General features: G+C 33.2%; 1 protein-coding gene and 2 long non-coding RNA genes across 3 annotated transcripts in view; all 3 read left to right on the top strand.

Annotated features, from left to right (window-relative positions):
• The first annotated feature begins 1,211 nt into the window (after positions 1-1,211).
• LOC127859826 (uncharacterized) lies at positions 1,212-16,253 on the top strand. The gene is made up of 4 exons (XR_008039470.1): positions 1,212-1,354; positions 13,635-13,768; positions 15,344-15,410; positions 15,868-16,253. It is a non-coding gene; the product is annotated as an uncharacterized LOC127859826 (long non-coding RNA).
• A 621-nt stretch (positions 16,254-16,874) lies between these two features.
• Positions 16,875-26,818, top strand: LOC127859644 (E3 ubiquitin-protein ligase mind-bomb-like). The gene is made up of 5 exons (XM_052397149.1): positions 16,875-16,913; positions 17,317-17,384; positions 18,256-18,430; positions 24,644-24,767; positions 26,766-26,818. Exons 1-5 carry the CDS (start codon positions 16,875-16,877, stop codon positions 26,816-26,818), a joined length of 459 nt encoding a protein of 152 aa, XP_052253109.1.
• Positions 26,819-27,711: 893 nt separating this feature from the next.
• LOC127859869 (uncharacterized) overlaps positions 27,712-27,965 on the top strand; it is an 8,166-nt gene continuing 7,912 nt past the window's right edge. The window contains exon 1 of the long non-coding RNA XR_008039503.1: positions 27,712-27,865. This is a non-coding gene — a long non-coding RNA (uncharacterized LOC127859869). The remainder of the gene's footprint in view (positions 27,866-27,965) is intronic.

The raw sequence follows: 27,965 nt of genomic DNA, 5'->3' as shown, positions 1-27,965 counted from the left end.
TCGAATACTGGCCTTCAAAATTGTAATAAAGTATATCTACTATTATCTACTAGCAAGGTCTGTGTTAATAAACAAATATTGTTTAAATAACAGAATTGTTCAAACAATGTCATTTATCTAAATTATTAACTAAGGACTTTGCCAGGACGTTAATGGCTGAATACACTGCAATCAATTTATGAATCTTATTTATAAACGCAATACAATGATGCTAACAGGATACGTGACATTTGTCCGGAGTTTCATTTTTTTCATACTGGACCTCTTTAATTATGATGTTTAGTTTTATAAATTTAAAGCATTTCATGACTTTTTTATATTCACCTATTCCATAGCATTCTTTAGGGTTTGAGTCCGCTCGTCGTTAATGCCAATAACATAATAGTTTTTGCATTGTGTTGTAAAACAATATATTTCCATGAAGACATTTTTTTAGTATATCTATATAATCATAACGCGCGTCAGAAAAACATAACCGCTACATGCATTTATCAAAGTATTGGGGCGGCGAAAGCGCCGAAAGCGGCTATGGTTCGTACGCCTATGATACTAATTATTTCGGTAGGGCTTCAAATCATTCAATCATTCATTGTATTTAACTTTTTCAAGTTTCAGTCAGTTTAAAATCGATCCATGCTTTTAAATATCAATCTTCGTTTGATTGTATCGAAAAAATTCCTCAATGTAACGCTCAATACTTATTCACGATCTTAAAATCGATCAACTGAGTTAAGGCCGAAATTAAAAAAAGTGTTAATCGCGCAGCACATAATAAAGAATGCTTAATCCGAAGGTAAATCAAAATGTATTTTTAAGATTTCGATTGTTTTATAACAACACATGAAATCGCTTGTGATATTTTTACTTTTTGAAAAGGCATATGTTTCGTAATTAATCATGTTCATTTGGTTCATTAGCGCTGACGTTGTAGTTGGTATATAATTATGATAACCGTATGAATATAAAATTCACGAAGATTTCGGTAACACATTTCGAGTTTCCCTAACAAAATTCTTATACAAATGAAATATATGTCTTGCTTTAAACAAATGTTTGGGTCGCGGCAAATATATTGGGTCGGTAGTGGGTTAAGTAACAAACAAACTTTTGCATTCTGCCCCATAAATTTAAAGACATTTAAATTATAGTATTGACATACCTTGGGTGAATCGTTTTTTTTGCTTTTGTATTGCATAGCTGAATGCGACGAAGTAAATTAAGATATATCGGTGTGAAATAAGAGTATCTGGTTTTCACAACAGACAAAGCATTAACAAAATGCAGAAGCTCAAGAAAACATCGTTGGAACGATTTATGAAATAGAGCTGTGGGGTAAATCGAATCAAGTAAATCTGTAAGTTTATTTTCTTATTATGTATTTCCTCGACAGTTTACATTAATGCCGTTATTTTGCGTATGTTTGTTTCAACGCACAATTTATGTGTTTTGTATTTCTATCTGTTAGTATTGACATCTTCAGTCTGCGAATATTCTTTCGTAGGCGAATCGATGCTTACCAAACAATATTGTTCTTATTTCTGCGCATGTTGTACGTAATTCTTTCCAAAAAACAAATCGGTATGCTCTTTCTTAAAAGTATAGCTTGCGAATGTGATTTGGAACGCAAGTCAACGATATCTACTTATCTTCTATACCATAGCGTTAAGTTAGAAAATCATAATGATCTTCCTTCAACAGAATATTTACATTTACGATTTTATGAATAATTAATAATGCTTTGTACGTGTTATACGTTTTATGTAGTTGTTAAGTCTTCCAGTTCTCCGACGGTAAGATATGTAGTGCTGCGGAATGTGTTCAGCAGGTCTCGACAATGATGGTGTATATGCATACCATAAACTAGTTCCAAGTTGTATTCAGCAGGTCTCGACAATGATGGTGTATATGCATACCATAAACTAGTTCCAAGTTGTATTCAGCAGGTCTCGACAATGATGGTGTATATGCATACCATAAACTAGTTCCAAGTTGTATTCAGCAGGTCTCGACAATGATGGTGTATATGCATACCATAAACTAGTTCCAAGTTCTGCAATGTGAGGCTTTGCACTCACACATCGCTCATCAATAGCCTTTTCCATAGTTTTAAGCTTTAATTATGATTTTATAATTAATATGACTAAATTTTTGCATATAATACATGTTTTTTTTTTAATAATATGAACTATATTAATATATAAGGATGTCAAAGAAATAAAAACGTCAATGCAGAAACTTGATGAAACTTTTTTGTCTTAGTAATAATGAATTTAAAAAAACTAAACCTTATTGCAATATTTACAGAAAAAATACAAGCACATAGAAACTTAAGCTGCAACAACAAAAGATATATATTTTATTCTTACATGAAGCTGTTTATATTTTGCAAATGAAAAACAGCAGAAAAAAAAACGAATGCAAGTGACGTAAGACATAGCCCAAGAGAAAAAAACCCATAAAACATGTGAAATAAATCAAATGATCATTTAGGAATAAAGACGCGAACTTTTGTTGAGATCTGGATGATAAAATTTAGAATATTTTAAAGTGATAATGGTGGTTATAACATTCTTATTTCTGCGATAAAATGTTTTGAATTAATACAGTTGTTATACGAAATATTTAACCTTCCCCTCATGAATATTATGTGCACCTCCGTAGCCAATTCTAAATTTAGATAATAATTGTCATTCATTATCGATATGGATATTTGAAGACACCTGTACATATTTCATGTATAGAACAAACGCAATTCGACCTATAGCCTGTTTGTTGTTTACTTCTTAGGGAAAGTTTTGATTTTAAAAATTGAATCAAATTTTGATAATAATTTAAATGGTTTTTAACACTAAATGCACATGTCATTGGTATTATTATGTGAACATTTATGCTTTGACATTTTGAAGCATTAAGTAAACATTTTATTAACATAAACATAAAATTACAATTTACCAACTGAGACTTGTTAGTGTGCCACTTTCACTGCCTCTTAGTATGTACAAAGGTGGAAATTACAAAAACACGATATTTAATATATATCTAATAGTTAAAGGTACTTACAATAAACATTCAATAAACAGCCAACACGAGTTATATTGCAAAAAAGCTAATGAAAAGCTCAGCTCAAACCCACTATTTGCGATCCCCACATTTACGAAATTTCTTAGCAAGATCAACAAATTACAGCTCCTGATTAGATAATTCGTAGCGAGTAGGTCAAGATATGATGCGAATATTATTAGGAAATAAACGATAATCACTTTCTTCTTGATATGGCTGAAAAGTGAGTGGCATTTAAAAATTAAACACAAGTAATAAATGGTATACAACTGCGAACAATAACTGTTTTGGCACGGACATCGCCATTTTGATCGACACGTGATCACCACCTTTGATAAATAGCATTGAGGAAAGCTTATATTTTTCATAAACGTCCGCGTTTTTCTTCCTTTTACGGTCGAGTGATGAGGGCCAGGTTAAATAATTCACAAAATATATTGAACAATAAGTAAGCTTTTAAAGTGTTAAACATACTCAGCTGAACTTTTGTACTTATGGCATAATTATATGCGATGTTTGCCAATTCATCACGATCCCCATTAATGATACTTTACCTATACAATTTTTGTTGTCGAAGCCGTTTCATAAAATTATAATGTGTTTGAAACTCGTTCTTAAATTTGAAACATTTATCTAATTCGACCATCGACCGCTATTGCTGTTTTACCAAATTATCGTATCGGGTGATCAATAATATTAACACTATAATTATAATATTGAAACGTATTGTAACCGCTGGTCAAAATATTTTTGTTTTGTGTTAAAAGCATGAATATTCTACACCGACAATGAAAGCAAAAACCCTGACTATTGATTCTTTAATATGTTTGAATGAACAGCATGTATAAAGGATCAATGAGAATATGAACGACCATTAAGCTAGCTTGAGGTATCATAATACCATTCCAATTCATGGTCTCCTAAAACAGTAATATGTACTAAAATGCTGAATGTTATTTTATGCTCGACCAAAGGCAAATAATAGTTATTTACAAATTGTAATTCGCAATTGCGAACGATGAAAAATAACGGTGAAAAGTATAGATTTTGACGGTTTCATTGTAATGCCTTTTGCTGGTTCCCGAATGAATACAGTTAATTAAAATGTGAATTGACTTCATTAGTTTTACGACATCACCATCATCATCATCATCATCATCATCATCATCATCATCATCATCATCATCATCATCATCGTAGTCGTCGTCGTCATCGTCGTCCTCCTCCTCCTCCTCCTCCTCCTCCTCCTCCTCCTCCTCCTCCTCCTCCTCCTCCTCCTCAATAATCATCATCATCATCATCATCATCATCATCATCATCATCATCATCATCATCATCTTTGTCCTCCTCCTTCTCCTCTTCCTCCTTCTATTCATCATCATCATTATCAAAATGCAGCATCAACATACTAAAACAATATACAAGAAAGAGAAAAACAACGCATCCGAATACCAACCGCACTCGCGTTTGACAGCCGACCATGCATGCACGATGCGATACCTAATTTAGTTTTAGTGCATATTCGTTCGTACGACACAATGACACAATTTTGTTTTACGGATCATTTTGGCTTACAGGACTCACCAGTCATGCAAAACATCGAATATAAACTATATTTTTTTATAAATAACTAGAAGCATAACGAGCTTCAAACAATCGGTCAGTAACCACATTTTAACTAAATCTTTTGACCTGTTAATTCTTTTCAGCTCATTTCAACAGTGAAAAAAGCCCATAAGATCACTTTAACATATTCGCCACAATTAATACATTTTGCTGTGTAAGCGACGCGGACACGTACATTGATACATCATCATTAGTTTATCTAGGCAATTTATAAATTATTTGAATATTATCCATTTTGGACAGACTTGACTTAGATAAGATTTCGTTTTTCTTTATACGCTTGTGCCTCGTGCTTACCCACGTTGTGACCACGTGGTAGCCCATCGGTTGTGCGGAAAATATCACAGAAATCAACAACCTCACCATTGGCGGCATTATCGTCTGCGCGTTTACGTTTTGCAGGTGGCTTCTGCGAGTGCCACCTCTGGCTTTGGTCCCTGAACAGGAGCTGATGCCGGCTCTGGTACCGGCGCCGTTTCCGCCGCATTCCATCTACGCCATCTGGTCCTTTGTTCCTTCGCCGGGGCCGGATCAACTGCCTCCCGCATCCCCCGCGCCTCTCTCTGTCTGTTTCGCTACGGCTTGCCCCACCCGTCTTCGCACGCTACGACCTCTACCCGACATTGTAGATTTAAGTTTTAAGGATGTGTAAACACAAGTTTCTCAGTCAAAGCTATTTCGCAAAAAGAACGAAATACGTTGAGCACGAGCATATATAACGTATTAGTGACGTCAGACAGTCACTACTGAAATCGATTTCACGCATGGTTTATTGTCGTCTGCTTGCATCTCATGATTTATACGAGATTTAAACCTTTTATTTACCGGAGCCATGTATTCGCTACTTCAAATAAAAGAAAAACCCGATCTGTGACAATTAACCGTATTAGAAGCAGGGTCGATCACGATCAAAAACAGCAAGTAATGACATTTGAAATATGAAAAATAAATATTTGCATATTGATATGTGTTTTGTTGAGCTTGTCACGTGCTGTATTAGCCCTCCTCCAGCCGAAATCTTATTTAAATAAACATCGTTCTTGAAAAAATAGGCTTCATACATGAGCGTTAAGTGTCGTCCGAGATTAGCGTGTGTAACATCACGGACGAAATGTCCCGCTTTTACTGGAGTTACTGATGTAATGGACGTCCGCTTAACTTAACATTCCATAAAAGCCGAAAGTGTTGTCATTGATTAACAATGTTGTAGTTACATGCCTTTAAAACTGCTTGGCTTAAAGTAAACTATGGTATTTTTCACAACCCAAGACCGACCCAGCACATTTGCCGCAACCCAAAATATTTTATATACCAAGATAGTTGATTGTATTTATAAGTCGGTCACGAAAACTTGAATTAATGCCCGAAAGAAAGTAGTTTGACATACAGTTATCATAAATACATAAAAAAATCCAGCGTAAGCGTTCATGAAATGAACATTTATAATTATAATGTAAGAATGCCTTTTAAACCAGATTTAATAAAACATATACATAAATCACATGCGTTATAAAAGCCGAAATAATATAAATACTGTTTGTAGCTTCGACCCCACCCTCCGTTATTGCGCAATGAAAATAAACACAATTATTATCGGCCTCAAAGAAGATAAGCGACAATTACACCGTGAACGGGTATTCAGCATAACATTCATTCATATTCGATAACATGACACACAGATATATATATGAGAATGTGAATCGATTTTGAAGTGACTGCAACTTGATACAATTCAATACGACGAATATTAGAGTGTTTTGAATTCTTCTATTCAAACTTCGCGTGTTATTAAAAAAAATTAAATTGCTGCAGTTTCGATGCGTCTCAATGTCAGTTGAACGTATTGCTTTGCATATTTGAAGTTGCAATGTTTAACAGCTAGCTTTGTCAAGTTTATCTTGTCTTTAAATTGCATTTTATTTTAAACCAGGCATTTTAACCGCGCGGTATGTACCAGACATGTATGGAAAACAGTTAAGTTATCGTTTTTACTGCAGATACCTGCCCACTTTTACCTACAATTCACATGCCTTTACAATTGATCAAATCTTTAATCATTTTAATGAATATTTGTTAAGTTTTGGTACGATTTAAAACTTATAAAGAGAGAAGTGTTTACATTGATCATACACGTTTGAATACATTCTTATGTCTGCAAAAGTATGGTAATAATTATTAAGCTACTAACTTTTGAAAACCGCAAGCACAAAACGGATGCATTTTTGCATTATTTTGATATAATACTTAAAAAGGGTATTTTTTACGAAACATTAATTACAACAGAAATAACATTTTGTTTAATATACAGGTTCGTTTGTTCTGTCGCAGTTGGAGTTAAGCTTTGTTAATTGAATCTATTTTCAATTCAGTAGGGCAAGTAACACAAGTGTGTGGGTCAGTCAACCATTGGATTCAAACGAGCACTTATTATAGAAACAACACGAGGGTAAGGATGAAGCCTTGTCCGTGAAAGAGACTCTCAATAGTTGATTCAATTAATGTTCAATGATGTAAGTGTTGTTCATATTAATGAATCATAAAGAATCGAACATACTTGTATAGATATTATTATCATAAATGTTTTTGAAATCCTTACTGTTTTTAACACCAGTATTCGGTATTTCTCAATCATCATTCCGTAGTTCAATGGTATTCGCATATATATTACTAAACTATATTCATCGTCGCCACTTTTAGAGATAATAACCAATATATCTTGTTTTAACAAGGTTTGCAAATTAAATAAAGCAGAAATAAAATAAAGAAAACATGAGTTGGTGATATTTACGACTGGTACATACAAATTTCAAATTAAAAGTTTGCCTGACAAAGCTCTTAACAATATATAATCGTGTAAATAATGCAATCGCAAACGTGATTTGAGGTTTAAAACGAAGTTGTTGAGTTTAGGGTTAAAATATTCATCTAAATGCCTGAGTATAATCGATACATGTATTCAATTGGCAGTCTAAATTATGAAAGTGTCAAATGAAATAGATCTCTCAAAAACTGTTTGCTGCAGATTTTCAATGAACAGTATCGCATTATCTGATCATTGATAAAGCGAATAAAAAGATTTGTTCACCCTTGCGTAGTTGTATTATCTTTTATCGGAAAAGGATTTTAATTGACGTACGTCTAAATTACTTCTTAAAAGCACACTGTAGAGGAGTTAAATTGTGCTTTTCAAAGCGGCTGTAAAGAAAATAAGGCCGAAGCGCTCAAACGATTATAAAGAAAATGCAATAAGCAACGTAATGATTTCGTGACATTTTAAAGTTTTCAATTTTACAACGAGCGAATGGTGTACGACGTAAATCATCATATGTACAATGTATATATTTCAAGCGGATTAAAGCAATTAGTTCTGCCATAGTGGACATAAAAGAAACTTTATAATTCATGAATGTTTTGAGTGCAATTGCAAAGTCAAGTATTATATCGTGTGAACTATGTTAAGATATCCATATCTACGTTAAGCCGACATGTTTCAAAAACTCAACAGTAAAAAACAACAACATTATATCAAAATGGAATAATGTGTGACTTCCAATCAAGAAGTATTTGGAATATCCATGCAACAAAGCTTTGTAAGTGTAAATTACTTCATTATTTAAAAGTTGACATGTTTTAAGATAAATATTCGTGTTTCCAGCAAACCAATAGTTAGTATATTGAGTGCATATTAGCGTATATCGTCCGCACCAGTGAGAAAATATATTTTCGCAAATGAGTCAACGCTCCTTTATAACAATACGAGTTTATATAGTTCGCCCCTGTAAGATAAATAGCATGGTGATAAACGCTACGTTATGGAAACACAGTTGGTAGTTTACATCACATAAATGTGTCCTTATGTTACCGCAAAAGCGAAAAAAATGCAAGTGTAAATCCACAAACCAATTCATAAAGAGCATTCATAGAAGAGTTATGCAGTATAAATCGATTGTAATACTTAATGCAGACCCAATCGAAAATAAACAAAATTCACTATTTTTAACCGTCTTTTTTACAGGATAATATGTAGATGAGTGTAGCCCTGTCTACTCAATAAGAGTGCGTTTCACTAACATAGCGTATATTTACGCAACTTTAGGTTAACGCACAGAATTTACGCCGAACGTAAATTAATGCGTACGCCGTTTCACTAAAATGAGCGAAAAATGTATGCTGCGTGTATGTGTTGTTTAGCCTGTCAGGTGGGCGCGGACGCATAAGAAAGTAATCGCCTGCAACAGTATATACTGTAAAGCGAGATTCTACGATTTTTTTCATGTGTTAAATTGTAATATATTGATAAAATATGTTACAATAACACAAAATAGGCACACAAAAAAATACATTGAAGACGAATTTCATAACATGCAGCAAAGACAAATTAGCGCCCCGAGCCGATGGTGACGAATGTATTTCGTACATATTTTCCTACAACAAGATCTCAATATTTATTTCTCCGAAAAAACAAATTCTGGTGGAATTCAATTTAAAACTTGCTGCATATCCACATTTAAGCAATAAAATAAGCGATATAAAAAGGCATTTAAAAACATCTCGCGTTTACTTGAATAAATTACCTCCCTTAACATAACGGAATATCAAAAATACGTATATAGACAAAACCTGTACCTTGCAAAGCGTGATAATAAACCGCGTACCAGTGCCACTCGTTCTCCAATGACGTACTAAATAAAACTCAAACTATCTACACACATCTCGACTAACTACAACCCCGGTAAATAGGTAATCAGGATAAATATACATGTAGGAAATTAGGGACAAAACAGTCAAAGACTTATATAACCTGTATCTTGTCTAAATATAACCCAGAAAGGTCCAGCTAAAATGACTCTGTGAAGAGGCGTGATTGAAACCAGACATCTACATATAAGCTGGAGTAGATTCAATTTACAATTAAACATGATGAATATCAATGTATGGTTCATATATTGAATGCCACTACCAAATATCTGGAATAGATTTTTGTAAGAATTACGATATCACATTGTGATCATCAGGCTACAGTATAGCCCTCACAAAATCGAAACCAGATATATATATATAAGCTGAAATAAATTCAAATGAGAATTAAGAATCTCAGTACAACATCAACAACACACAATGCTAAAACGACGGCAGGGTACGCTTTCTCTAATACGCAGGTTACTTAGCCTCTTTACAACGGGAGGTTACGCCAATTTTTCTGATTTACGCGAAGTACATATCTGGCGTAAATTTACGACATAATTTACGCACTGCGTTAATTTACGCTGTTTAGTGAAACGCGTTTTTGAGAACAAGATTTGTGTTTTTACGGAAATTATTTGCGTACGCAGCTAAGTGAAACGCACTCTAGATTCCTACTTTAGTACGCATTCTTAAAACATAAAGCTTTTTTATGAACACCGATGCATGCACACTAAACATGTTGAAACAAGACGTAAAGCGTTACGACGGTGAGGTCATATTGAATGTCGTATGTCGACACACGATAATACACGCACATTTCGATACGGCACTGCATATTTTACTTTGACAAGAAAACATACATAAGAAAAAAGTGTAATTGCTAGTTGTCGCCTGTCGTTTTTTTATCAATGTCGCGTGTCGTATAGTGTGTCGCATTGATTGTCCTGTATCAACCTAAAATAGCGAAAGGAAACATACGATATTGCTCAAATCGAATATTGTAGAATAAGTTAGTTAAGAGTTAGTTATAAAGTTACGCGCTTATATCGTTCAAATTGGGTATTGTAACCGTCTGTATATAATGCCCGATTTATCTACGTTAACTGGGATCGGGAATATGATTAAGTGATTATTGACCGGTAGCTATTTATAGTATATTGGCCTTTATATTGACGAATGACATAACCACATGGGTTACACACAGATAAGTTGTAATGTGTGGCGCCCTTCAAAAACACTTTGTAACCTTCTATTATAAAAGAAACTCATACAAATACGGGAGGCGCAAAACGACAACGGGCGAGGCATGGTATGGTATTGCGCAAGGGGGGGGGGGGGGGGGTTTGAGGGTTAGGGTTAGGGTTAGTGTTAGGGGTCGGGTTAGGGTTTGGGTTAGCCTAAACCCAACCCTAACCCTAACCCGACCCCTAACCCTTACCCTTACCCTTACCCTAACCCTTTTTAAGGGTTATCACCCCTGACCATGCCTCGCCCGTTGTAGTTTTCCGCCTCCCTACAAATCCTCGTGTAATTCACTATTTTTTTTTAAAGAAATTTCTAAGGAAAATGGTTTTATACAATAAGAGTTTGTAATGTAGTATGTACATGGTTTTTGACTCTGCGTTTTTAAGAGGCTAACTGGAAATTTCTATGAGGCTATGTTGTACTACTCCTGGATCGATTTTATAACACAAAATCATGACGATAAAGTGACCAAATCATGACGATATAGTGACCATTCGTGACGGTGTTTGGGATGGATCACATCGATTTTGCTTTAAATATACAAGCAAAAGTTTCTAAAAAATCTGCAGTTTTTAAGGTGCAAAGGTCAACGTGATTTGTGTTCAGAAAATTAAAAATGTGTTTAACCGCAAAATGGTTATAATAATAGAAAAGCCTTCAAAGTAACCACACACTTTGTTTCACTTAAAAACATGTGCATGCACGACGTGTCTGCGATTGTCTTCATAATTAATGTGTTATACGAGTATAACTCAACGTTTTTTATTGATAGAAGATGCTTGTTATACGCGTGCCTTTAAATAATTCGTCAATTTTACTATAAACGATACTAGTAATGCAATTATTTGTGGTCATTATTGTTTAACAAAATATTATATTAATCGGAGTTCGAGCTTTTACGTGAAACTGATTATAAGTTAGACCTTCTAAAATAATCTCGAAGGTCTCTCCCTTGTTATGGTATATACTGGTTGAACTATTGTCAGGCGTTTCTCATACAGTTTTTTATGAGGTTAAATTCAGATATACTTTTCAGAAATACATTTAGAAATTATAACGTCATCGGATTTCAAGCGCCTGTTAGTATTACAGATACTTATGACAATTGGGCATGTGTAAAATGAGTTAAATTCGATTCGCGCGTCACGTTTTGGCATTAATGTTTTATTTCATGTCACCAACGGCTCATTGTGTTTTATTAAATCTGGGACAAGTGGTGTGAAGTTCGGCAAGCCCTTAAACAGATTTAAACTCTTAATACTTTACTTAGACCGTTCAAATGCAACGCTCGCTGTTAAAATCAATTTATGTTTGTTACTTGTGTTTGTTTTAAAAGTAGTGGATAAGAACATATAATGTCTCTTCTGCTATAGTTTATGGAGTTTCATTGATTGCTATAAAATAGTTTCTATAGCATGCTGTTTTGAAAGCCAACACATTCGACTTAACAAATTATAGCATTTCTGATTTTTTGTCATTGAAGGTGTAAAGAATTAAAAAAATCAATAAGATATATTCATTTTATCTTACGTAGAAATGATAAATAACACGTGGCACAAACAAAAAAAACGTGTAAGTTTGTATATGCATTGCCTCAAAGTATGTGATTCATTTTATTAGGTACTTTCTTTTCTTAACGCATGTGGAACATTCTTGTACTCTTCGGCGCTGCGCTTTGTCTTAATCCGGTGAGTCTGGTGGGAAGAATATGGAAATACGGTGTTATATTGCATATACCAAACCAAACAACTACCTTATTTGCATGGCAAGAACCAGTATAACGTATTTTAATTCAGAGTATTTTTCGTTCGCGTTAACAGTTTCAAGCGTTCCTTAAATACCTCGCTTGGTTCAAACAGGCATTACTGTGAGGCATATATAGCATTGAAGTGTAAAGAAATAAGTAAGTTATACAGACTTATTATAAATTGTTTGGTTGCAAACACCTAATGGTATAGAAAAAAAGAGAGCAACTTATCCAGACGACTACGATTTCGAGGTTACTTCTGCTAGTGATAAACATCATTGTACGAGTCCAGTTTAAAACAAACATATCTCGCGATAGTACATTTCAAAAAGGATACACACATCGTACGCGGATAAAGGCGCATTATACAGTTTTAAGCGACCCGGCCTGTGTGGAGCGTGGATCAAACATCAACTTTTATCCGTAGTTCGAGAACTGCATACCAGAAAGCATCATTTTCAAATATCTTTTCCTGTGGCTTCTTAAAACATAGGACAAGCAGATTCGAAATCAGACCTAAAAATAATAATTATCATGGATTATTTTTAAAATTTTGCTTAATTTTTCTCACTTCCTAGTCCATTTCAAACACTTTATACAATAAACTGCCATTTTGATGCAAGCGTGACCAGTCCTATACCAACATTTACCATGTTTAATTTCCCATCTTCCAAATTACAACATTCAAAACTGGTGTCAAGAAGAAGATATTTTATTTATATATTCAACTAGAAATTCAGTGTCCTTTCAATAAGAGTATACATGCTTTATGTTAAATTGAAATCCCTCAAATACCGTAAGCCATTTCCCTGTCAAAGTAGTTCATTTATACATTACAAGGGGAACAACTCTTACCAATTCTAAAACGATTGTAAAACGATGAAAGTAAAATACTTGCCCTTTCTCTAAAAAGTCGAGCCGTATAATAATCTCTTAACATTATAGTGTTAATTTCATGTTAATGTAATCTATTATCTTTGAATAAAACACTTCCTAACTCTCTGTTTTAACAGCGCATATTGTCATCTTCTAGACAATTTGCTTAAAGGAAAAATTACGTTGAAGAAGTTTAGGTTAAATTAACGATCATAGTATTTTTAATCTGCAGCTGTTGAAGCACTGACTTGATCGTTTCAAACCAATTTTAAGCAAATGTAGCATATAATAAAAATAAGAGATACACTCGTTAGTATAGAAAAATATACTATAGAAAAATAGAGCAAAAATAAATGCAATTCAACATTAAATGTGACCCAACTTAATATTTTAGGGACACACACAACGAGACAACTATTTGCTGGGCGTTTGAAACGAATTGTGAAGTGTGGCTATGACGTCGTCAGGAATGTCTCAAGCCGCAACGACGTCACAAGCTGAATCTGAACGATTTACGCCTTCTAAAGAGTGAGTAATGCTACAGTCTCAAAATTACTTAATAATAAAGATAATAAAGACAAGTAAACCTTTTTGACTTTATGATTATGTTAATATAGAAATAACTTGATATTTACTAGAATGGTTATTGAAAATCACAAATATACCTGCAATTGCAATAGCTCATTTCAAGCAGGTGCAAAACTGGAGAATTAGGCAAATTATTATCCGTTTGAATTGGTCACACAAAAACAAAAAGCTTCACGTTGATTAGTTTAATAAAGTGCATTAGTTTAATAGCACATGGCTATGCAACAAATAGTATGACTTACACAAAAATAAGGTCTTGCATTTGTAAAAAAGTATGAACAACACCTACGTAAAATTTTATTTTGAAACCATTACATGCGACACAAAATAAATGTTAACATTGAAATAAGTATCCGAAAATGCGTATATTTAAGTGCTAAACACTCTTAAAACAATATCGTGACATACATAAACTTAACATCTGTCAAGTCAAGCGAATATAAATAGCAATTCAGTTTCATGTCGATACGCAGACAACTGAGAGACAAGTATGCGAGACAAAGTACAAGTGAACAATAATGTAAGTATCCACAAATTGCTTAGCTTCAGGGGCAGATAACTCGGATGAGAAGCATACACAAATCTCACGTGTTGCACTTTCACATAGTGTAAACGACACATCTTTTAAGTTATATGTCGATAGGCAGAAAACTAAGAGATTGTTTTGCGACAAAACAGCACACATACTTCAGGTTTACCCTCACTTATTTTGATGTTTTGGGGTATACTGATTACCCTTACACTCATGCAGTAATTTATTTATTAAATAACACGCATGTCTTACCTTCGATAAGAATCAGTAAGTCAATATACTTAAAAAAATATTGTGCAACTGCTGAAGATAAAAACGTGGTTCTTTTGATTATTTGAGCAGTGTATTGTTGCACAAACTCATTTGGCGTTAATCATCATTGTGTTAAGTATCATACCCCCGCTTAATAAACGGTGAGTAAGGAAAACAACACGTTTGAAGTCTAAGCTATAAACATAAGTTAATTGTGAGACTTTAAATATAAGCTTATACTTAAAAGACGTTTAAACTTTTGCTTGTTAATTTGTTTAATCATTATTTTTAATACCGATAAACAATAAATAAATCGTGCACTTGAAGTTAAAATAATAGTTTTCTTCATTCACGGAAGTTTTCTAATAACGGTTTACACATGATACAAATCAATGGTTTGGTCTTCCTATTAAAATAGCATCGATCAAAGGCAAGAACGTTGTGATTTAGCTTATTAAACACATAAGATAGCTTTGCATGTAAGGCCAATGGGGAAAACAGACAACTAAACTGAATAAAACTTTTAATTACATATCGGGCCATGAATAAACTTCAACAAAGAATACATGCAGAAAACCAATATCTGATATGAAGTCTTGTGAAGTGATGTACAATTGTATTGTACTCTTGGGTGAAATTGTATTGATATGTAAATGTAAGTGTGTTTGACTTGATTTTTTTAACGCCAGAGTATTCAAACAATGTATATTAAATATATTGTTATATTTCAGACCATTTTATAAGAAGCCATGCATCGTTGGAAGATTTCAGTTTAATGCGGTTAATAGAGACGTGCCTGTAAGTTATTAATATGTGATGATTAAATGTACTTAAAACAATTAGATTTATGTTTGCAACATTATTCTTAAAAATTGAAAACAACACACGCACAATTCAGTTCCCAACATCATAAAATAGTGTTTAGATGCTGTTACATATAAATATGTCCGTATCGTCAAACCACGAAGTTATTGAAATTTTATAGTTAGCCGAATCTATTAAATATATTGTACTATTGGCAAACTACTACATCATTAAAAGGAAATGTAAATCTTATGAGCGATATTTACTAATTAATTGTTCAAGTTATCCGTGTGGCATTATAGCTACATTTATCTCAGGTGTTGATATTTTTGCAGTGGTTGCTTTGGAATAGGATAAGATAATTATGAATGTCATACTTGTTGTTACTACATGCATCACAGCAATTCAACAGCACTGATCTGATACTCTAAATATGCATTGGGTTCTTCAGTTCATAAAAATAAACTGGATTAAAGAGGAGATCAACATTTGCGAAAAAGTGGCAGAAAGAGTTCTGAACATGCTTCCAGAACTTCAAAAGATAAAGCTTGTTCTATCGATTTATGATGGCGTGTTTAATTATAAATATGCTCGTGACAACTTTGTACGTGGTCTTAAGAGAATAATGCCAGGTAAGGAAAAATACTTGAATTCCATGCATCAACATTATCATCATCATCATCATCATCATCATCATCATCATCATCATCATCATCATCATCATCATCATCATCATCATCATCATCATCATCATCATCATCATCATCATCATCATCATCATCATCATCATCATCATCATCATCATCATCATCATCATCATCATCATCATCATCATCATCATCATTATCATCATCTTCATCGTCGTCATCATCATCATCATCATCATCATCATCATCATCATCATCATCATCATCATCATCATCATCATCATCATCATCATCATCATCATCATCATCATCATCATCATCATCATCATCATCATTAATCGTAAGTATTCAATTTATTTCAATGATATTTGTGTTTTTGTGTTATTGTCAGTTTGCCGTTAAGAACCACACTAAAGAACAATGTTATGCATAAAAGATTGGCACAGAATAAAGTTATCAAGACAGTCGTATTGAACTACATGCTGTTTATTGCACATGAACACCCCATATTTTTCAAAAGCAATGTACATGCAATTATTACATTTCTCTAATATGTATTACAGGAACATGTTTATTTACGAGCGGAATAAAAATGGACACATACACTCTCCAAGACCTGAAAAACTATCCATATTATACAAGATTTTTAGCAATCGGATTCGTCAAGATTGATCCCGACAACTTAAGTCCTAGGCTACCTGTGGTAATAATTTATTACCAAGTGTTTATTTGCGAAAGAAAAATCATGCATAGCCATTAATCAATAAGTTATAAGTTAGGACGAGCATGATATCAATAAGAACTGTTAGCTATGACCTTGGCAGGTGATACACAGTTTGAATGTATCCGTGTAACACGGAGTTCAATTCAGTTGACTTAATTATTAAATATAATACGTGAACACATATGTTTTTGTGCCTAAAAAGATTTATATCCGTTGAAAGTGAAGAACAACACACTTACAGATATAACATTGGGATGGTGTAAAGATCCTTATTGGTGGCCGTTATTGCAGTACACATGTGTCTAAATTACATTTCTCCATGTGTGGCTGTTGTGTGTGAGACTCCGTCCTGGCTATCACTTGTACCAATGTAAAGGGAAATACTTTCCATGATTCGCCATTAATAAATATAAAGAAGGGAAACTCAAGCTGCTGGAGCTGTATTACATTCCCATTATATACAATTAGTTGGTCCTTTAAAACACTATTTGCAAATTCAATTTTAGAGAAATTATGTCCTTCATTTCAGATACCGACCAAAGATTATGGTTTTGACACCGACGGTGACATGTTTGTCCTAGATTCCAGCGGTGAACGGTTTGTAAAAATTTAACACACTGGTAAAACGTAAATTAGTGTTGCTGTGTATACTGCCTTTATGTATTCACGATGGAATCACCTAATCTAATACATTAAACATTACGATGAAATGATAAGTTTGATTTTTGCTTAAAATCACGATATAATTTCCATACAGATACTGTAAAATAAACGTTATTGAAATAAAAATGGCTATTATTTACTAAAATGATTTAACATCTACAAACGCGTGTAGTTCTCGTTCCATTAATTTAAAAGTGCTAAACAAAACCCACAAGACGTTTGTACAACATTTATGTTATTCCATCAAAACATACACAACATTTAAATAGCTTTTTAAAATCAAAGTCTGTGAAATAAAACAACAAGTAGAATCACATTATTTGGACAAAATACTACAGGAAGTTCCATAATCTATCCAGTAATTTTAGAACGCAGATTTCAACTTTTAGATTGTATTTATCACACTACAAAGTCTTTTTAAGGTATGGATAATGTGGGTGTTAATGGTGATTATTGTACCTTTCGAAATTCATATTACAAACCATGCGATCATGACCATCAGACCGAACGACCGACAAACAAGTGCAAATCAATCCCCCGCGTCTTTAAAATGTGGTAGAAGAATGAGGTCATAGATGTGTAGCTAGTTAGAAACAATTGTTGAGCACTTGAACGTAATATTATATTTCACATCAAAATACTATTTGTAGAATTTTGAATGGTTATTTGAAAACGATTTGTGCCTAAGCCATTCGTAAATAAATATGCTCAGTATTTGAATTTAGTTTTGAGTCATTGAGACCATTGGAAAGTGACAAGTTTCAGCAAATCATTTAATTTATATAATGTATTCATTTCATATTAGATGGACATTAGACCCTGCTGTACTAACCGAAAACTCTAACCCCAAAATGCTCTCCAATGCTCCTCCTTGCAAGACTTCTAAAACATTTAACAAAGGTGACCTCGTGTTGATCTGCAATGACTCCGACGAACTTGAAATTCTGCAAGGTGATCTTTGGAGGGATGGAATGGCCTTGGTGAGTCCATCCAAATCTTGAACTTTCGTTAAATTTACATGAAACTTGCAATGCTTTATATAAAAACAAGCAGTTTGCCTGCGTGATATTAATTCTGCGCGTGCCAAATTGAAGATGGTAAATGGCAACGATCTCATATTGCACAGTTCAAGGTTAAGCTACATTTTATGAACTTGCACAGTAACAGTTAATGTTACTATTCTATAGGGTTAATTTCTTGTCAATTTTCCAAGCGAGTTGCCTCTACATGATGTTGCAGACTTCAATGACCGTTACGGAACTAAACTAACAAGATGAAAATATAGAATATGCCTATTTATGATCAAATGGAGACGGCTAATTTACGCGACCATTGTATTGAAGTTCCTATTTAAGTTGCACGAAGCGTAGAAGCTTATTCTTTTGATATAATAAATCTACTTACTTGTGTAACTTAACTAAAAACAATGGCATATCAGCTGCACCAGCATGAGTGAAAATTGTTAGAGCACATTATCGTTCATTGATGGCAAGCTACATTGATACACCAATATAAGAACTCTCGTTCCAGCTGGCGATCAACCGTCAAACACCGTTCTTTCCCATGGTTTCTTAATAATTATACATGGTAAACACAGTTGATTTGATTTATTTGATTTTCGCACATGAAAATTAAGTTCCTTTGATTGTAAAGCCTTCTATGTCAAATACTTAATTTCTTTGTTAAAGTTTATGAACTGAGTATTACTTTAAATGGCATTAAAACACCATGAAACATTAACTGCTGCTTTACCTTTAAAGTGTGTTTTTTTGTCAGACTAATTGCTAATTGGTCAATATTGTCATAAATAGAGAACAATAGCATTATAAAGTTTTTCTCATACTGGTGCAACTGAAATTTATGAAACTGCGTCAAAAATTTTTATTAGCTTATTTGCACGAACATATCGCGCCCCTGTCAATAACTTTATTTTTAATGTATCAATGTTTTTTTCAAACTGCATTGTAAAGGTAATTTTAAAATATGAAACACAAAGCAATCACTCGGATTATAATTTTCACTAGAACCGTAATTATATATTTATGAAATATATTGAATAGAGGTTCATGTCAAAGAGAATGAAAATAGGTATACAATTCGATGGATGAAAGCTAAACAGCTATAACTGACATCTTTTCACAAAATAATTGTTTTGTACATTTTGCATCAAAACATGCATGCCCATCATGTATTAAAATTTCTTATTTCCAGGCATTCAAATAAAAAGTGAAATTGAAATTTGTCTTAAAGCTTTAAGTGAAATTAAATATAGTTTTAGTGCAAAAAGGTTCTATGTGCAGTGAAATGCTTCTAAGAGCTCTTTCGCACTCAGGTGGTTGATGTTAAGAAAATATATTTGTCATGTGTAACATTTATGATTAACGTTGTTGACAACAATAATAAACATTGAATCACTGTTTAACATTCTATTTTATTTATACACGTATATTCGTTAACATATAAAGCTTATCGAAGAAATGGAAACGTAATTGCATAAAAGATAGTTAAATTTGAAACTAATTGCAAAGAGATGTGAACCTTGCTAAGACCTTTACCTAATTGTAACTAGGTTCAAAATTAGTTAAACCTTACTGAGTATAGCAAGAGTGATGTGACACACGTTAGGTCCAGGCTAACAAGGACCTTATTAACTTCGAAATTCACACTCATTTCACCTAAGCGAATTTTAAAGAGATCTTAGCCTTGTTATGACCTCTACTTAATTTCTGAATATAAAATATTTTTTTAACTAGAAGAACACGCATTTAAGTGTTCAAAATTTGGATGTTAAGTTGTGAAATTGATAGATTGCAAATACCTTATATCTGTGTATTCTTCTCTGGAAATGGCTTTGTACCTTGTTTGTATATACAACCTCATAAAAAATTAAACATTACATTAACGATATAAAATATTAACAAACATGACAGTAATTTGGTTGATTTTGTGGTATTTACCAACATAATTTGTTTCTTAGTTGAGCTGTGAATTAGTTGATCGATTAATTACATTTCTTGAATGATATGAATTCGTGTGAAACTCTGAAAATAACACTGCAGCTGTGATGTTACTTATACGATTACCAAGTTGGTGATTTGTGTTTTCAGTTTGTGGGTAAGCATTCTAGTGATTGTGTTGGCAGCTTTACTGGTCCATTGTTAATCAGTAAGCTACCGTTCTGGTGTGATCTGATTTGGTTTGTAAGTGTGTTAAGGGATTTAGATCAGTTTGTTTCCATTCTGGAGTGACGTGTTTGGTATCTGTGTCGGTGATTGATAATAAGTTTCCATTAAGAAGTGATTTGATTTGCTTTGTATCTGTGCAAGTAGATATTAATTAGTAAGTAACCATTCAGGGGTGATGTGATTTGCTTGGTATCTGTGTCAGTGGATATTAATTAATAAGTAACCATTCAGGGGTGATGTGATTTGCTTGGTATCTGTGCCAGTGGTTGTTAATCAGTAAGTAACCAGTCAGGGGTGATGCGAATTGCTTGGTATATGTGCCAGTGGATGTTAATCAGTAAGTAACCAATCAGGGGTGATGCGAATTGCTTGGTATCTGTGCCAGTGGTTGTTTATCAGTAAGTAACCATTCAGGGGTGATGTGATTTGCATAGTATATGTGCAAGTGGATGTTAATTAGTAAGTAACCATTCAGGGGTGATGTGATTAACTTGGTATCTGTGCCAGTGGATATAAATTAGTAAGTAACCATTCAGGAGTGATGTGATTTGCTTGGTATCTGTGCCAGTGGATATTAATTAGTATGTAACCATTCAGGGGTGATGTGCTTTGCTTGGTATCTGTGCCAGTAGATATTAATTATTAAGTAACCATTCAGGGGTGTTGCGAATTGCTTTGTATCCGTGACAGTGGTTGTTAATCAGTAAGTAACCAGTCAGGGGTGATTTGATTTGCCTAGTATCTGTGTCAGTGTATGTTTATTAGTAAGTCCCCATTCAGAGTTGATGTGGTCTGCTTGGTATCCGTGCCAGTGGAGGTTAACTAATAAGTACCCATTCAGAAGTGCTGTGATTTGCTTAGCATATGTGCCAGGTGATGTTCATCAGTAAGGTTCTATTCATGCATTATGTGATTTGCTTTGAATATGTGCCAGTGATGGTAAATCAGTAAGCAACCATTCAGGGGATAATTGATTTGCTTGGTTTATTTGCCAGTGGATGTTAATTAGTAAGTTACCATTCAGGGGTGATGTGATTTGCTTGGTATCTTTGCTAGTGGATGTTAATTAGTAAGTTATCATTCAGGTGTGATGTGATTTGCTTTGTATCCGTGACAGTGGTTGTTAATAAGTAAGTAACCAGTCAGGGGTGATTTAATTTACCTGGTATCTGTGTCATCATAGGGGTGATATGATTTGCTTGGTATCCGTTCCAGTGGATGTTAAACAATAAGTAACCATTCAGGAGTGCTGTGAATTGCTTAGCATCTCTGCCAGTGGATGTTCATCAGTGAGTAACCATTCATGGGTTCTGTGATTTGCTTTGTATCTGTGCCAGTGGAGGTTTATCAGTAAGTAACCATTCAGGGATGAATTGATTTGCTTGGTATATGTGTCAGTGGATGTTAATTAGTAAGTTACAATTCAGGGGTGATGTGATATGCTTGCTATCTGTGCCGGTGGATATAAATTAGTAAGTCACCATTCAGGGGTGATGTGATTTGCTTGGTATCTGTGCCAGTGGTTGTAAATCAGTAAGTAACCAGTCAGAGGTGATGTTATTTGCTTGGTATCTGTGCCAGTGGTTGATTATAAGTAAGTAATCTTTCGGGGATGATGTGATTAGCTTGGTATCTCTGCCAATGGATGTTAATCGCTAAGTAACCATTAAGGAGTGATGTGATTTGCTTGGTACATGTGACAGTGGTTGTTCAACAGAAGGTTACAATTCTGCTTCGATAAAATCAAACAACTGACTGATGTCAATGAGTACCAATTATGATCATTTGATATTTTGCTTATACTTGCCTAATAACAGTTCAGTTATCCAAGTGGAAGAGCCCCTTCTCAACTTAATTGGTGCTTTAAGGTTAACCCAACATACAACACAATGCTAATACTAGTCCTCAGTGGAAAAAGTTTATCCGTGGATTACATTTGAAAGAACGTTTCTGTACAACAAAATCGAACAGTTATTATGATTGTAAATATAATGAAAAATGATATTCAATGTAATCAACCGTGGTATAGAGGTGGTATAGAGGTTAACTCTTTATTTTGGCAGATTTTCTATAAACACACACACAAGTCCCAACATAAAGGCAGAAAGTATTTCAGGATGACTCAACATTGTTGAATATTGTTTAAAAAAATAGTGTTTGTGAATCTAAATTTGTGGATTCCATCTTTCAAAATCGTTTTTAAGTGTATACCACTCAGAGTTTGTTAGTTTGATATTACGATCATGACTGTGTTTACAAGATTGGAAGTTATTAGAGCTGTGGTTATGGGATTCGAAGAATTATGTTATTATACTGTGTTTATCAGATGAACACTAGTTTTAACTATGACCTAATTTATGTGATGATAAGTTATATGTGATTATAAAAAAATGTGAGACGTGAAGTTGTTGGTGCCAGTACTGTTCATGAGACGTACTTAGTATATTGACTGTGTGAAATACAAACTAGCTGAAAACTGCTTGTTATATGCCTCGTGCATCTTTTATTATACTGCGGTATTGTAACTCCATTCTGTATTTCTTTTGAATGGTATTTACATTATATTATATGGCCTTAAACAATAATGTAATATTTTTTACACGAAGGCAATACTTGTTTTATGGAATCGCGAACGCAAGTCGTGTAATACATTTACTGTATATGTAGCCATGCTTAATTCTAAATAATACTTCATGAAAGAATAACATAATACATTCTGGTTGTGGCACCCTATTAATGTAATCTGAGACAACCACATCCCACTTGCGTCATTCTTTACTCTGTTTTCGCATACTACTCTTATTATATTTAGACTATTCACATTTTATAAAACATAATGCTAATATAGTTATTGGTCTATCATGCACGTTTCAACAATGCACTTTTTCTTATTTGTTACTGATTGTCTTGTGAATTCAAAATAAAACAAAATATTCGTTTTTGAGACATTTGAAAGAATACCTTTCTACATCTCAAATGTTTAGACAAAAAACAACTGCACAAAATGATTATTAAGAATAAAATAACATCCATTGACATATAGAATTCTTAAGAATTGGTAAATAATAAAAGAAAAATATTATAATGCTATCTGTTAAAAACAAAAATTGTTATACGTAAAAAAGCCAAATATAAGTTAAAAAATACCTATATAAAAATGTTAAGAGTACTCAGTTTCAAATATTATGCCATAAAGTTAGATTTTTCAATAGTTTTAAAAGTCACTGAGTGTCTCTTAAAACATTTTTGCTTTTAAAAATAAATTGAGTTTTAAGTTAATAAGTTTTTTTTTTACTGTGATCAGTTTATAAGTGCCATTATTTGCAATATTAATACTTTCAATTTAGGAAAAGCATTGTATATTAAAGAAATACTGTAAACTGATCGTTTAAGTTAGGTCCACTTGGGACTTGTTCGCTCTTAACGCCGAGTACAAATACAATGTACAGTTCAGTGCAAAATGGGTCTAAGTAACATTAATTCAAAAATTTGTATGTGAAAAATCAGATGTGTGAGTTAAAAATGTGATACGAACATAAAACTCTATCAAATTTGAAATTGTAAAGCCTTCATTGTTTGCAGTAAGAATTTGATACAAGTTTAACCTTCTCTTTTAAAATGTTGACAAATGCACTTAAAGCTGTTTCGCATTCACCCCTCGAATTAAGCAAATAGTGATTTTTTATCTGTTGAAAATTTCCCAACGCAAAAATTAAAAATCTTTCTTTGATTCGATTTTAAGACGGATAGTTCACCAAAAAGATTAACAATTGTTTAGATTAAAGAAACGAAGACCCTACGATAAGACAGTAAATAAAAAATCATTAATTGTTAAACATCGAATCTTGTATGTTGATCGTTCAATAGTGGTTATCCGTTTTGCCACAAACCTGGCAGTTTAAATGTATATTTATAACGATTTTGTGTTATCTGAATTATTGTACGAGGAATGCACTGAAATTTTGTAAAATTATCAAATGTTTTAAGAACTTGGTACTTTCGTTTCAGACAAGAGGAAAAATTGGTTCAATAACGGATATAATCAGCAATGGACTTGGAGTAACCTTACCTATGAAGGGTTCTATGATGCATTGTGTATATAAGCCAGAAGCCGTTACGTTATTGAATTATGGTATGTTATACCATTGAGAGGACTTTACAGTGTAGCGTCTTATTTGGTCACAACGAATGTGAACGCGTCAAAGTCCTGTAAGAACGGTAACCGGTATGGCATATGCATCTGTTTGGTCCATGCAACGTTAATGTGCTTCTGTAATAGGATACGGGATACATTTCCCCTAATTACCGATAAAATAAATGCGTTATCTCTAAAATAATCACCTGAACTTTAGTACCCTAGTAGAAGTTGGTACCTATGATATCAATTCAGTTATTTATTGGCTTTTAAAAGTCGATTTTATGGCGCATGAAGTGCTGAGGAAGGCACATTCATATGGTTTAAAGTGAACTTTTGTATAGACACATGTCGTCTTCATATAATGATAAATGAGTGTCATCGCGTCCGTTCATTACTTTATATTTTATTTACAAATAAAATAATTATTTGGAAAAAAAAGATATATCAAACCAATATAGTGTTGATGATTTTTTTTAATTAATGAAAAAGCTCTGGTCCGCAACTTAACACGACAAACAGAGCAATTCAAGGAACTATCGTCTAATCAATTAATTTGAGGAAAATAAAACACATAAATACATGAAATTCATTATCGTATACTATATTTTACCGAATTGTTCTGGCTTTTCATGACATTTTCGATTTAGTATGGGATACATTTTTCTTTTTTTCGCTACAATGATTTTAAGGTCAAATCCAAATGTTTGAACCTTTACAAAATAACTATATTTATAATTATATAATGTATATTTTTAATATTTCCTTAATAAATGTGGTTTAATTCATATTTAAATTATTATCTCTTATTTTCTCAGAACGTATGACTGACTTATTAGAGAAACACTTTGAGAAACATGGACCTGCAAATATGTGTGGCGAACTGGTCCAAGCGGTGAAAGAAAAGATGTCTAAAGAAGTCATAAATCTTCTTAGGACTGCTATTATATATGTGGGAGTAAACTATATGTGTTAATGCAATCTTATATTTGTTAAAGATATTTATAATTTATGTAATATCTAATGATATTCATTTATTAACATGCGATTTAAACAAGACATGCTTACAAAAAATCCATCCTCACTACTTATAACTAGCGGTTGTCTTGTCAGTGATGAATTATATCATCCGGTACCGCATATCATTAAATTTTGCCATGGTAAAGTGCAGACCGGGAGATCACGGGTTCGATCCCCACTGTTAGATCGATCTCCCCCAAAGACACATGTACTGGAACTACCAAGGAAACATAACCGAGAGCATTTCTCTAAGACTTAGTCATTCGATGCATCGAGCTCAACTAAATAGCTTTAAAACTTAGAACTAAAATGTTGCAGGTTGATAGCAACGGTCGGGATTGGCAAGATGTGTCCACACAGGTAAAGTAAAATAACTTTCAAGAGGACCACTATACTATCCTTTATACCAAAAATTACACTTAAGTGCATGAGCAACAAATAGTAAAATAGTTATGTTGATATATAAATAATATGGAGCCGGGATATGCCAGTTTTGACGATAGGCGCATTTTTTGGACACAATATATTGGGTAAAGCAACACGTTGTTTGATACCAAATATAAAAAAAGGATTGTGTAAAGTTATTGTGATATAAAAATTCTACATGGCGCTAGTGTTTACCACACTGATAAAATATAATACAACTGTGTGGAAGATTGCTACAGGATGTTATACACGAAATATAAATCATATCTTCATTATGGTTTAAGAGAAGCTAATTTGCTAATACTTTACATCGGTAGAATATCTAAATTGAAAAAGCAATTTGTGACATATGTTAATGAAAATTGCATGAACGACTTCATAGTAATTTTAAAGATGGTACGGTAAAAGTTTTGAAGAACGCTTGTGGACAAGATTCTGTCATGGAACAAACCGGTAGTCAGACAGGCGGACTGACGTCCGTGGTGATTTCGGTATACATCCCTTAATCCTGTATCGGTGAGGGATCATAATGCATTATACAAATTTCAGATCCAACAAACAGGCATCAGGAAGAAATAAAAAGTAACTACATGGCAAGTTAAAATTGACTGGACTATGTTTTATTTTAAACACCATGTCAATTAGGATTAAAATCATGAAGGAATTTTTAGCTGTCAATACCTTAAGCTACCAACTTGTCATGGAATCGATGTATGTCCAGATAGTGTTTTATCACAATTGATAAAATGCTTAAGTGATATAATTTATGGGTATTAAGGGTAATTTTAAACACTACGTTAAATGTATTAACGATTAGTATGTTATTTTTCAGCAAATATATTTAAAACTATTAGGTAAAACTTCATAATGCAACAAATGAACATTCAACAAATCCATGAGCACGTACGAAGACGTTAAAAAAAGCTGTGTTAAATACGAATACATCATAATTATTATTATTGAAGCGTTTTCCTTAAAGTATGTACGCATTGTAATTTATATTAGAAAAAAAAATCATGTTAGGGATGAAATTCCTGTTTATACAAAGTTATTCACTGGCAAACATATCCCTAAAAAACATTGATTCATTCTTGCAATTATAATTATTTTGGCTCGATACAGCGGATTTAAAATTTAAAATGACATTGCCACAAACATAAATAATTTAACTTCATAATAAGATTAGTTGATAACATATTTGCAAGGTATACAATTGGACGTGTTAGCAAATATTTTTCGTAGGACTAGTATTGGAATATATAAGAAAAAAAAATAATGGTAAGAATTAACCATCTCTTTATTGTATAATTTTCTCCATATTATAATATAAAATGAAATAGTTAAGAATGCATATGAAACAACTCACATACACTCCTAACACTATAAGCTTGATTCAGTTCCGACATGTTATGTCATGTTCAGTATGCATACCGTCGTGAAAAAGAAGATGCCGTTGCTTTAAACTTTCATAAATTCTTTGTTTATTCTTCAGAAAAGAGGCACAGTAGGTGACCTGGAAAACGATACGTACCTCGACCCTTCTCATGATATTTTTGTTATCTTTGAGAAAGACAACGAAAGCGAAATGAAGTTTCGAGTTCAACTCGAAACTGCTATTGTGAGTGTCATATCAGAAAGATTAATGGTCGGTAAGTTGATGTGTTTTTACTTTGTATTGCGGCTAAACGATTTGTAACGCTTTATTACATGCATAAGTATAGAAACGTTTTAGCTATTAAATAGCACTGA

The sequence above is a fragment of the Dreissena polymorpha genome, chromosome 15 (assembly GCF_020536995.1).
Source record: "Dreissena polymorpha isolate Duluth1 chromosome 15, UMN_Dpol_1.0, whole genome shotgun sequence".
Lineage (NCBI taxonomy): Eukaryota > Metazoa > Mollusca > Bivalvia > Myida > Dreissenidae > Dreissena > Dreissena polymorpha.
This window is presented reverse-complemented; position numbering and strand designations above follow the sequence as displayed.

Excerpts from the sequence above, each read along its gene's own strand:
- LOC127859644 (XM_052397149.1), top strand. The coding sequence starts at position 16,875 with ATGACCTTGGCAGGTGATACACAGTTTGAATGTATCCGT. Across the intron at positions 17,385-18,255 it reads CTAGATTCCAGCGGTGAACG|ATGGACATTAGACCCTGCTG; the intron begins GTTTGTAAAAAT and ends ATTTCATATTAG. Across the intron at positions 24,768-26,765 it reads CGTTACGTTATTGAATTATG|ATCCAACAAACAGGCATCAG; the intron begins GTATGTTATACC and ends TACAAATTTCAG.